At 39.2% G+C, this 13,833-nt stretch overlaps 1 protein-coding gene across 1 annotated transcript; it reads right to left on the minus strand.

Moving 5' to 3' along the window:
• Window positions 1-845: 845 nt before the first annotated feature.
• LOC130564557 (protein sel-1 homolog 3) lies at window positions 846-13,808 on the minus strand. Its single transcript, XM_057350695.1, has 23 exons — window positions 11,754-13,808; window positions 11,151-11,646; window positions 10,779-10,905; window positions 10,530-10,651; window positions 10,334-10,449; window positions 9,894-9,955; window positions 9,679-9,811; window positions 9,428-9,548; window positions 9,205-9,348; window positions 7,214-7,413; window positions 6,686-6,865; window positions 6,326-6,445; window positions 6,060-6,200; window positions 5,517-5,579; window positions 4,970-5,143; window positions 4,294-4,421; window positions 4,008-4,091; window positions 3,346-3,436; window positions 3,177-3,261; window positions 2,808-2,917; window positions 2,449-2,576; window positions 1,809-1,911; window positions 846-1,273 (listed from the first exon to the last, which is right to left on the minus strand). Exons 1-23 carry the CDS (start codon window positions 11,805-11,807, stop codon window positions 1,148-1,150), a joined length of 3,108 nt encoding a protein of 1,035 aa, XP_057206678.1. The 5' UTR covers window positions 11,808-13,808; the 3' UTR covers window positions 846-1,147.
• Between the last annotated feature and the right edge of the window lie 25 nt (window positions 13,809-13,833).

Consider the following 13,833-nt stretch of genomic DNA (forward strand, 5'->3'; position numbering starts at 1 on the left):
TCACACCCTTGCAGTATTCGACCAATCACTACGCACCGGTTAACTGGCCAATCATAGCACACCTCGCTTTTCAGAGCCATGAGCTTTGTAAAAAATCTGCGCGTTTCAGAGAGGCGGAGCAAAGAGGAGATACAAACATGCACGGTATGTGGAAAATACAGCGTTTTTGAACCTTAAATCATGTATACACATTACATTACATCTAAAACAAACCATAATATTTGTTTCAGCCATGTCATATGACCCCTAAAAGATAAAATTAAAAAGCTCAAAGTTAACATTTTTGCGCTTGAAGCATCCCCGTTTACAGACCTAAAAGAATAAAGTACTTTTTCTAAAAGTAAGCCATATTTCCTACCTTATTTATGAAATACAACGCTTATAGCATGATGGAGGGTTTAAAAAGTTTGACTAAACGGTGTGCAGAGATGAACATATTCACAGAACATTCACGCAAATCTCTTTAATGAAACATTTACATTATGTACGCTATCAAAAACACACAAAACTGCTTCCACTATTACCGTCTCGCTGAAAGCTTCACATTATTTTAATCTGAACGCTGTGAGATCCCCGTCCCCTTGACACTGTGTGGTGCAGTCCCTTTATCTGGGGATTACTCAACGGTTGGGTGTTGTTTTAATTAAGCGTGTGTTCCCGGGGCCCTGGGCATATCACAGCTTGCTGAACACCTGCTGTTTGCATCACTCTACACACAAACCTGGGAACGCCGCACACACTTTCATTAGAAGCAGCTAGAGTCGCCCCGCCGGGACCCTCTACCTCCAAGAGAGGGAAAAAATGAGTTTGTCTAGAGACACTGAAGTGATATTGCAAGAAAAACATAACAGAATTATTACTTTATTAAGAATAAATACTTTTCTTGCTGTGATTTTTAAAGCGTAAGTGACAAGTCAGAAAATATCTTGGTAAACCTTTTTTTTAGTATTTAGTTAAAACTTTTGAGGAATGAAATGAGTGGATGTGTTGTATGGTTTCAAAGTCTCATTGCCTGATTATAAATTAAAAAATATGAATTGTAATAAAATTTGAAATGTTACAAAACTTTACAATTGTACATAAAGTGCTCGGTACGGAGGAAAACCCCAAAAATATTAGGTCTAAAAAATAAACATTATCCAAGGTCTTAAGATTCCTCCTCTTGGTCTTGGGTAGATGTTTGTGAGGGCTGGCGGTGGGCCGCTGTCCACCGTTTAAAAAGTCCAAAAACAAGAGACAAAGTTCCAACAGCTGCCGAAACTGTGGCGATGAGCTACAGGAACAAATCCAGAGAAAGAGTAAACATTTCATCCAAACCTCCCTATTAGTTTATCTCTATCTTAGTTTAAACTTTTTCACTGTAAGGCCGCCTGTGTGTAGGGTGTATCGCTTTGCGCCCCCCAAATAATGGCGTGTGATCCAATTTTAATTAAACCAAAAAACACTAATAATTATAGAATGCTGGAACAGCAATTCTTTTGGTTGGTAGTCTTATTTTTCAAACATTTGATTGCCCAAAATTATCATAAATTTCTATAATTCATAAACTGCCTCAAAACTGTGGCCCCTCTGGGTCCATCTTGGGGCCCCCTAGGGGGCCACGGCCCCCAGTTTGAGAACCACTGATCTAAACAGTCTGAGCGAACGATCATCGTGATGTTAACACAGTAACCACAGAAATTCCCCCGTTCATCCAGGCGGCAACTTTCTCTTCATTTGACTTTTACAATTACCAGCATTGTCTGTGATGTGTATTCGGACCATGCACACAAAGAAAGAAATCATCTGAAGTGAAGACGCACACACACCTTTACTGCTGTATGTTTATCTACTTTGAAGGATGGAAGGTGTGCGTTGAGGAGCGCTAGCGTGCACGGCAGGTATGCTTCAACACTGTTTGTCTCTATACATCTACAGCACACACAAAAAACCACACAAAAAACCAAGCCAATCCATCAGTACATTTCTTTAAAAACACTGAAAAAACATCGAAGTTGTAATATTATAAAGAGAACTATTTTTACTCTTTATTCTGAATGGATTTTATTGGAAGCCATCGTAAAATGCATAGAAATATACACATAGATGCCTGTTCTATAAATATCTAAAGGCAAGTCGGCCTACTAACACTCAAGGAAGTTGCCTGTTTATCTGCAACTATAATAAATATCAAATATGTGTAGTGTAGGCCAAATATAATGGCTAAAATCATACACCACAACAAGACGGAGTTATTAACTAGCTAACAACAATAAAAAGTTACTATCGTATTAATAAACATTAAAACACAACCCAACACATTCTCGCCTGTGGAATTTTCATGATTTAGAAATCCTTGTGGTTTTTACAACCAGAGGCTCCGCATTGCTGTGGCATTTTAAAAACCATTGTTTTTTTAAATGGCACACATGTTTATTGTAAAAATAAAACGGGTTTGTTTCGTCTCACCTGTGAAACAGGTTGGTGAGGAGCTTCTGCTTGTCTGTCAAGTAAAGATGAAGCAAATTAAGTTCAGCAAGAAGACTGAACGGCAGAGACTCGTCTTCCTGGACGAGCAGGCCGAGATTATACCAACCCTGAGGAGACAAAAGACGAATCCTTGATACCGCAACAAAACATGCAGAACGTGCTCACACACGAAAGTAAAACTGAACCAAAAATCATGATGCAAAATGTGTTTGTGTAACTTTGCTTTTTGCCATTAGACATGCTTCATGATTGAAAACGATTCATGTTTGGAAATGTCCCGATGATGCCGAATCAAACTTGAGTCTGGCTGTGAGAAGTGGGTTTCACATGTCCAGTACCTGTGGATCCCTCTTAAGAGCTGCTTGTTTGTACATCTCAGCTGCGCCAGAAACCTCTCTTCTGCCGGAAGCTTGTCCACCGTACAACAGATCTCCCATCTTGATCAGCGCTGAGAAGAAAATAAACATCTATCACCGCGTGATCAGACACTGAAGCTTCAACTGCAGGGGGCTGGAAAAGAATCTCATGTACTGATGAAGCGACACGGGGTGTGGAGTCAAACCTCAGACGCCCTTCCAGCTTCGAGCATTTCAGTTCACTTCAATGACTGCAATCCACACTGAATATACCGTTTCAGGGGTTTTAGAAAACCATGAAATTAACATCGGAGTTCTTTTCTTTCTTAATCCTAGATTTTGTGTAGTTACCATAAGAAGCTGAATCTTGACCCTGTATGGACATGTTGTAGTATCTTAACATGCATTGAGTCACCAGTGCTGGGTTCAACGAGCCCTGTAATGAAAAAAACATTTGTCTAAGCCCATAGAATAAAAATATTCATCTAAATTAATAAGCAAGTCTTCAGAAGAGACTCACAGAGTTGAGTTCACAGAGGTACGCCACATTAAACTGAGCGCCTTCAAAGCCACTCTCTGCCGCATGAAGATAATAAATCAAAGACATAATCCTGAACGAACAAAAGAGAGAGAGAGAGAGAGAGAGGGAACAATATATTAACAGTAGTTCTCGGTGCAACTACACTTTTCTGATGCAAATCAACTAAAAATGTAATTAATATTTTAATTTTTGATGGGAATTATAGATTAAAGGCCCAGTGTATGTAATTTAGCGGCATCTAGCGGTAAGATTGCGAACTGCAACCAACGACTCACTCCACCACTCACCCCTCCCTTTCAAAACACTACGGTGGCTGTCACAGAACTAAGATGTCGTCACGTTTTTGCTTCTTTGCCGAAAGAGATAACGTATTTACGAAACGTGCTCTTTGGAGTAATTTGTCCATTTAGGGCTACTGTAGAAACAACATGGCGAATACCATGCAAGTGGACCCACGGTGTATGTAGATAGAAATACCTCATTATGGTAATAAAAACATTACGCTTAATTATGTAAGGTCTTTATACACCTCTGAAGACAATTATGTAGGCTATATTATATTGCATTTCTGTCAATAGATCCTCCAAAAAATAACACACTGGACCTTTAATATTAATATGCATTGAAATATAAAGCATTACCAGTCTCCTTTGAGATGGGCATTCAGTCCTTTTCTTAAGACTGTTCCCAGATATCCGTTCTGTTCAGACGCCCATTTAGCCCACCTGAAGTCCAAAGACAAAAAAATCTATTCACATTTATGTAGTAAATTTTACTTTGTCATAAAAATCTACTTGTGTAAAATGAACGATATCATAAGCAACTAGTGTACTATATGGAGGTAAAATTTGCATCCTCCTCACACCCATAAACACCATATAAACTATCCTGTAAGGTGAATACAGCCACAGTATCTGTCATACATACAGAACAGCATCTTCTGGACGTCTGGCCACTTGACCATGAATCCCATGAATCCAAACATCAGCCAGTGCGATGCCACCGTTCATATGACCTCTCTGAGCTGACCTCAGGTAGCACTGATACGCTTTAAACTGTTGTGAAAATGAGGTTTATGTTTATTAGGACTGGGTTTTGAGACCATTTTGGTGATTCAATTCAATTCTTATTTACAGTATATGGTTTCAATGTCGATTAGTTATCAGTATTTCATTTAAAATATTAGTTTTGCAGACATGGAATCCATACTTTAATAAATAGGCTGGTAACTGAAACCCCCCTGCTCAGCTAAATAAATGAAATACACATTCACGTTAATAGCAGAGCCCACAACTGTTTTGAATTACTTTTTACTTGGAGTAACCAAACATTACTGTAAAAAATAAAAACATTGCAAATGTGAAACAGTGAAATCATAAACAACTTGAAATATGTTTAAGAAATTTTAAAAAAATTCAAAATTCAACTTGAATAATGGCGCCATCCTCTGGATGAGAGGCGAAATACAGATAATATTCACCGAGGCACTTGCATTTAGAATCGATTCGGGGAATTTGTTTCTTTAAATTGAAGATCGAAGAATCTATATTTTTTAACCAGCCCTAATGTTTATAGAACTGGACAGCAGCATGCAGGGACTTGCCTGGTCTTGAGGATGTCCGGGGTAGAGACCCTGGGAGTAGAGTACTCCTAGATTCATAGCAGCATCAGGGTGACCTTTGGCATCAGCCTCCTTCCACAGATGTGCAGCCTTCTCGTAATCTCTTTCAAACTGCTCGTAATACCAGCCTAAAGCTGTGATGGCAGGAACAAACCCCTGCGAGACACCAAACCAGGACCATCACATGCAACTAAAATGTACATTTGTGCATTTAAAAGAAGCTTATACACAAGAGCTATAAAGTGCATCCGAAATACATATATTTGATCAGTATGTGTGTTTTTTTATTTATTGCTGAAGAATAAATTGTTAGTATTTGGTATTTTTTATTTAATAATAAGGTATAAAAATGAACGCCATGCCAGCTTCCATGGCTATTTTTATGCAAGAAAATATTTGGTCTATATTATATCAGGTTTTTATCATTCATTTTTTCCAAAAAACTTTTAAACTGTTTTTGATGTAAGGCTATTAAAAATCTCTTCGAAGGAGTTAAAGTATAAATAATGACAAAATATGTGAGATGTACCTGCTCTATTGCTTTATTCAGAAATGTCACAGCCTTTTGCACGTTTTGTTCAACTCCTTGTCCCTGTTTAAACAAACAATATTACAATCTATACATAATACAACCTTCCTCTGAAACGTCAACAGTCAACACTTCAAATTCTCTGCAAGACTGCCCTCTACTGGCCAGATGTGATATCACTGGGAGATAAATTGGTAGCACTTTATTTTACAGTCCTGTTTCCCATGTACACACTGTGTACTTATTACAGTAAATATAATAACTAGGTACTAACCCTGAACCTACCCCTAAACCTAAACTTATACCATGTAGTTACATTATACTACCCAGTTCTTTCTTAGGTAAGTACACTGTAAGTACAATATAGGTACACGTACTGTAAAATAAAGTGCAACCGATAAATGAATACACATAGCATTACTTTTACTTTAAAAATGTCAGAAAACAACTTAGTCAAGTGTGTCCAGCTATATAATAAAATGAAGCTTTTCATTAAAACACTTGAATGTTTTATGACGGAAACAGTAAGGATGCAAATCTAACCGTGAGGAGCACGATGGCGTAGTCGTACGCGGAGACAGGGTCATGAAGTCTGGTGGCTCCTCTCTCATAGTGCTTCACAGCGGTCTGAATGTCTGGAGACACACCTCGCTGACCCCAGAACAACATACGGCCCATTGCTTGCTGAGGAGAACATCAAAACTCATCAACACAACACAAACCCTAAAAGACTTTAAAAGAGATATGTTCATCTTCAAAGGGGGAAAATGTTTTGTTTTGTGTTTTGTATCAGATGTGGATTTTAGTACCTCTGCTTCGGCCACTCCACTTCGTGCCTGAAGCTTTAGCCAGTGAAACAGATCGTCGTTTTCACTGGTTTGGGCCTTCAAGGTCTCTTCATCGTTTAACCGTATTAACTCAACAAATGTCTACAGAGAAAATGTGATTATTTATTTACCAGCTTATAGGCAATAAAGAGGGAGGCCCTGATGCCTTTGTAGAAACACAATAAAACTACATTGCACATTATTAATTCATTCAGCATTCATTAAAAAGAGCTTGTTAAGCTGCAGGTTCAGTCCAATAGACTAAACTAAACAAAATGAAGTAGACCATTGATAATTTCGAGATTTTATTGTAAACGTTTGCTGTGTAAATGTTTCCTTCACCTGCTGTGGAGTGGGTTTTTTATGATCTGTGGTGGTTTGCCTTGCGATGTTGATGTAATACGCATAGGACAGGTCATGGTCAGGGGTCACGTCTAGGTCGCCCACACGATGCATGTGTCCTAAACGCAGCAGGGCCAATCTCCAGTCGCCCTGAGCCGCCAACAGGGACAGCAGCCAAGCCTGAGGTGCAATACATCGGTTTACATGCAAAACTGCAAATTCTCATTTACTCTTATTAAATATTTGTTTACAGAGAGTTTAACATCTAATATTTCCTTTCAGCATTTCACTTGTTCTCCTCTCTTTGTTCCGACACGCGTGGACATATGTATATCTTTCATTCAAACAATCATAGGGATTAGTGTGCAGTGTTTATTCATCACTCTTGGCTAGGTCTGAACCTCAAAACCTTTAGTTAGCAGCCTAGGCTTTTAAATACTAAACAGATGATTCAAGAACTGATATTTAATCATTATTTTTCATTTGTCAGTCACTTTGGATGAATTAATAAAAAGAATGGAAACCCACCTTGTATGGCTGCTTCTTAACTCCAAACCCACTGCTATAAAGCACAGAGGAGAGATGCAGTGCCCTGTGGTCCCCTAAACATCCAGACTGCAGTAGAAAAGGCATCAGTCTCTTTATTACCTCGAGGCCATCAGCGGATTTCAGTTTACGCAAGACTAGAGAATACAGCACCCGTCCTAGCGTAGAGGACAACACGTCACCTACAAAAAGAGACGATATAAATCATACAACATAAATTATTTTTACATTTTTATAAAATAATATAAAACTCTGCATTTAGCGCTTTGCCTGCAGATGCCAGTGAGATGCGTCAACAGCGCCGCCATATTGGTAAGGGCAAAACTGCCCTATAAAACACAGACGTTGCGTCTTTCTGAATAAAAATTAAAATTCTCAAACACTTCTAATGCTTGACAAAGGTGAGATTTAACAATTCCCTTCTACAATGCCTCGATTACTTGTATGTGTTAATAGGGCAGTTTGCCCTCCGAAATATTGCAGCGCCGTTGACATACTGCAACCTCGGATTTAGGATATTACCCACCTCAACCCGGAAAATACTTTCTGGAACTGCACTTTTTAATGTTACTCAACACTTATGTTTTAATGCTACTAAATACGTTTACTGTTCCTAAATCCAGACGTTATTTCCGGGGTTGAGTTAAGAAATATCCTAAATCCGAGGTGTGTAACGCAGCATGTGTCAGCGCATCTGTAGAATTGCTAATGTGTAAATTAGCCTACTTTGCGGCTCTATGGGAGTTCAAAGATATTAATATTAACAAGATGCACCACCGCCATTATAATGAATAGCGAGGAATGTAACGCTCAATGGAGTGGCTCAGAGATGACGTATTTTTGTAGGCTAACCAGGAAGTAAGCGCCGCGCTGGTTCACTCGACCGAAAGCCTATGCATTTTCCCTGTAAGATCGCAAAAAATAAGCTCTGTGATTAACAAATGTTCAAGATGTTTACACGTTTTGTCTATCAAGATAATCTTTACAGATTAACACAGTGTTTGCTATTTTTGAAGTCAAAATACAATCGCCAGAAGTAAAAAGCTAACACAAGGCTAAGCGGACTACACTACGGTCGCGCGATATCAACGTCACCACCACCAAGCCTCCGACAACTTTCTCAAACTTTATTAAAAACTTGTTCCCTGGTATAAGTAATACTCTGTGAACGAATCCCCAACAATGATTTTGAAGATTTGTGCACCCTGTTGCATTATTTGTGATATTTATATGCGCTATGACGTCTAACTTCCCCGCCAAAGGAAGTAGTCGCTTATAGTAACCGCCGTTTTAAAGACACAATAAAGGGAAAAAATCACAAGCGTGTTATAACTGGTGTATTTTAGATTAAAATGTGAAAATATTTAGAGGTTTTGTTAGCCACAAACCTTATTTCAGGCGATTTACCCCCAAAACATTGAAAAAATCCACATGGGGTGGACCCGGAAGTCTTAAAATGCTAACTTGCTTTCAGGGTTTGCATACAAAAATACGCACTCTATATGGCCTGCCTGCCTTCCAGTAAAACGAGCCAATAGTAAATCAGTAAAGACTGACGATTCTCTGGGGCAGGGCTCTCGTGCCGTGAGCCTGTGTGCAGGAGCAGTAGATGAGGCGACCTCGAAAAAGGTGATTTTTAGCGCAATTTAAGCTTAGCAACAAAAGTTATGGTACGGTTCGTGTCATGTTTTTTTTTGTGTCAATTATTGATCAGAAAAATGCTGTATAATTGAGAATTTTGCCAGTGATTTTAGAAATATCTGCCTTCCCCCATTCAAGTAGATAGGACTGTGGACTTGCTATGACGTAAATAGCTGCACAGAGGATTCGCAAACATGGTGGCACGACTTCGGTAAACGGACTTTGGGGAGTTTTTTTGCAGTTTAAATGCACATTTATCCCACTAATAAACAATATAGCACAAACACAATCCTTATAAATGTTTCAGCTACTGTATGTAATAACAAACATACCGTGTTTTTGTGACAGAATCTTAGTCAACCGCGCCACTTGACGCCTGTAACGATTTGTTGGCGATTCGAAGAAAGTGCATTGTTCAGTTGTGATCTCTGTACCGTGATTTAGTACCAGCTCTGTGTATGCGTCCAAACAGCTGCCTAGATTTAAAAAAGTATTAAAGAATTAAACTATGAGTTTGCTCTTTTGTGACATCTAATGGACAAACAGGGTACTTACCAGACAGCCTCTTGACAGTAGATTGTGCATGGAAGAAAAGCTCCGATTTAAACTTCTGACAAGATTGCAACCATCCAGTTATATTCACTTTCGCAGTTATATCAGGAAGTTGAATCTCAGCCTATTAATAAGTAAAGTAATTGTATGTTTAATCCAGAATAATAGAAAGATTACGTGAACAATCTGGAATATGCCCAGATTGAATCACCAACATGAAAACTCCTATATAAACATAAGACAAAATATCCTACAGGGTCAGCTGGGAGCCCCTTTGTGCGAAAGAATTTAGTCGGTCCGTAATATCCTTCAATGCCCCTTGTGAATTTGCCTCCACCAATAACAAAGTAGCCATGCGTGTCATCCAGCATGGGGTTAATGCCAAACCTGCCAAAGACATTAGAGCTTTTTATGGAAACAGGCAACAGAGCTCTGAAACGTGCTATTTGCAGTCAAGTGTCAAACTTACACGTGTTCAGCGGTCTTAATAAATTGCTGCTGTCCATCAGTGCATGCAATTGAAAGCTTTGTCTATAGAGAAATGAAATATAATGACATTTATTTATTTGCTGACTTCGTAGTTTGGTCAAACTTGTCCATATTAAAGATACCTCAATTCCTTTATCTTCCATAATCCATATTTCTATAAAAGAACATCCTGGTTTCAAAGAATAAACCGTGAGGCCACATGCCTCTTATAAAAGCAACCCAAATCTTAGAATACTACACTGTAAAAAATGTGCTTTTTTTTGGCTTTAAAAATTTGAGTTAATTCAACGAGTCTAGCCAACTCACCGAGACATTCATTAGGTTATAATATTTTTAATTTAAACCAACAATTTGTTTTACAGCATGATTTGGACAATGAAAGATTTACACTATGCAGTATATGCATATTATGTTCCTCACCAATCTTCCAAGAATCTCCAGGCTGATACGACACCACTGACCGAGAGGAACCTTGAACGGAGAAAGAAACGCTGATGGTTGTCCAGAATCTCTGACCAACTGCACGTGAATCTGGCCTGAACAAATCCGACAAGAACAATGAGCGATCAGAAACCATTTTAATGAGTCAGGGTTCATCCAGAGGGTAAAGGCTCACCAGTATTAGTGAGGAACATGGCTGGGGTGGCGTAATCATTTTCAGCATCAATGTGGTGCAGAAGGCCACACAGATGGTTACTGCAGGGTTTAACCAGCAAAACCCAGAGTGAAAAGGCACACCTATAAGGAATCAGAATGATTCCACTTTGAGACACGTTTGAATAGTCATATTTTAAGTGATGCAGTTTAACTAGAGTTGCGAAGTAAACAGATCGTACCAGGAAAATTTGAAGTCACAAGATCTTACCAGGGAGAGTAGATGGATTTTATTCTCAATCCTTCTAACAGTTTGTTTTTGAGTGGCTTGAGGGTTTTGATGATCCCGTAATTCTCCCCAGTAGATGCATACAATGTGGAAAGAAAAGTGGCCACCTCTTAAAGAGAGAGAGAGATTTAAAAGTTTGTGTGATAGCCCAATTAAATGGAACATGTTTAGATGATGAAACTTTTAATAATAAAAAGAGAAAGTGTGACTAAATACCTTTAAAAAACAGGACAGTACTATTACATTGCAGCAAAAATTATGGTTTCCATTACAAAAGACATTATGAACAAGAAAAGCAAGGAACTTGATTTGTTCTTTTCAAATAGACTAAACTGAACAACAAAAAGTCATTACCATTTTCTTTTGCGCACTGTGGCGAATCGTCTCCACGGACTCGCCTGCGCAATGCTGCGCCCCAGCTGGCACAAATCAGGTGATTCTTAACGGGTCGACTGAGTGGTAGCTGAACATCGAGGGGTACGGCCACACTAGCCAGAGAAAACCTGTCCGGTTCTGGGGATTCGTCAGAGCCGATCCAGGCGCGCAACAAACAGCTGAGCACCCAATCGGAACCGCGTATTATCCAATCGGGCCGGTAAACAAGCCAGTCGGGGAAACGCACTGTCACCACTCGGGATCTGGTTAGCCCGGGCTCGCAGGTCCAGTATTTGTCAAAAAGGATTACGGTGGATCCAGTATCGAAAGAAACCAGAACCTGTACGTGCACGACGGACGACTCAGCACAGGTGTAGAGAACGCGCAAAAGCCACCTGGAGACCGGCGCGTCAGGCGCGTTTAGAAAAGCCACATCACCTGCGACGGACTGGCTTAAACATCCAGGTGAAGACATCTGGTTATGAACAAAATAAGTTCTTAATGGTAACTAATAATATAAAATTGGATAATAATATAAAACGCATTGGAAACATCAGTACATTGAAGGAGCACAGTACTTACCAAAACAAAGAGAGGAAAACACAACACGCGAAAATATTTGGCCAAGTCTCCCATTTTCCTAACCCAGCGCTTTCTTCCAAGTTAAAAGTGAATCATTTGCTTCTCTCACGGTGCGCAAAATCTACATATTGTTGCGTTATTGTTCTGGTTGCGCTATATCCGCATCAGTTAACTGCCCATGTGTACGTGGTCGAATGGCTAAGCAGCAACTAAAACAATCCAACTTGTCCGGAACAACATCCTGTTCGAGCTGCAGGTGTAAGATTAAGTAAATAACATCGACAATTCCACCCTTTAATGCAAACCAAGCATAGTCTTGCAAATGAACGATGCATAGAAGTAGCCTATTTGTTGCTGGTCTCAGAGAAAAAAAATATGTGTATATAAGCGTGCAGTTGCAGTTTTACAATACGCATGTTTAATGAATACATAAATCTAGAATAAGCACGTACCACAACTTTATAAACTCGTCAGGACTTCCTCTGCAGGTTTTATTTACTTAAGATCTGGCAATATGTGGGAACTGTAACTCTAGCAGATTCTGATCTGATCATTTCTGTTACGCAATGTACTGTACACACTCATTGTACAATGTTTAATCTTGTAAATCTGTTTAATGGTAGATTCTACTGGGACAACATGCCCCATGTGGTATGACAACACCGGGGCATGTTGTCACAAAACGACAACATAAATTAAAAATGGAAATCTCACTCGTTTTAAAACTTTTTTATTGCTTTCATGCAGGAGTGCCATAAAACGTGAAGACTACAGTTTTGAACATTACAGAAGATGCAAAATTATTTTTTCTTTTCACCTCTCTCTGTACAGTATAGTCATAAATAGCTCAGAGAAAGTTGACAGGGGACAGAGTCAAAACGGCTCACGTCTCTCCCCTGTCTGTTTTCGAGAACTGCAGTTGAGAACATGCATCAACACAGTGAATTGCAGTTTACTGGACCGATGCGCACGCACACACACACTCGCAGGTTTAACAGCTGCTTCGTGCTACAGACGCACAGATGAAACAAACACATCTGCACGGTTTATGCCCGTCAAAACTGGTTGGTCGATATTGTATGCCGTCTTTAACCATTTTTCACGAAAGAAATGACGGAACAGATGATGATTCGTGCAGTGCTAATTTGGTTTGCCTCTGGGGTTTGTGGATACATTTTTACTTCAGAACCTGTGGGTAAAAAAACGAATGCATAGGGACATCCCATAACACGATTTTTTTACCCCCCTTTCCCTTGGAAAGTGTGCTTGTAATTTTCAGTGCTCTTTAAAGATAAGGATGACGCTTATCTTAGTAAACATCACGTAAACCGCAGGAAGAACAGAGGACATCTCTAATTCTTCTTAAAATGCACAGTGGTAAAACCCACGTTTAAAGGCAAGTCGTTCGTAATAGCAACTGTCTGCAGTCTGCATTCAAATAATAAAATAGCACCTAAAATGAAGGATGTGGGTTGAATGAATTGGTTACTGTATATGATCTAATTCAAAGCACTATCAACAAGAACAAAATACCAGTTCTTTCAAACAAGAACGCAATGTCTTTTATACGGACATGAATTATTCTACCAGAATTTGGAGTCTGCACCTTTCCAGAAAGCGTGTAGGTAAATATTTTTTTTATAATAGGTCAAAGCCTCAGAACAGATGAGTGGTCAAAGCTGAAATCTGAACTTCAGGAAGTGTTACACTTCCTGGACAAGAGCTTTGCTTTGGCACTTACAAGATGGCAAGATTTTCTTCAGACCTCTTGAGATCTGTGTAATTTAAAGGGATAGTTCACCCAAAACGAAAATTCTATCATTCTCACCCTCTTGACAACTCAAACCTGCGAGGCTTGCTTTCTTCTGCAGAACACAAAATAATATATTCTGAAGAATGTCCGTACGAGAAAACAGTTGGTCGCCACTGACTTGCATTGGTTTTGTGTCCACACAGTGGAAGTCAATGGGGACCAACAGTTTTCAAAATATCTTCTTTTGTGTTTTGCGAAATAAATAGTCATAAAAGGTTTAAAATAACAAGAAGGTGAGTAAACGATGACAGAATTTTCACTTTTGGG

The sequence above is a fragment of the Triplophysa rosa genome, linkage group LG14, assembly GCF_024868665.1.
Source record: "Triplophysa rosa linkage group LG14, Trosa_1v2, whole genome shotgun sequence".
Taxonomy (NCBI): Eukaryota; Metazoa; Chordata; class Actinopteri; order Cypriniformes; family Nemacheilidae; genus Triplophysa; species Triplophysa rosa.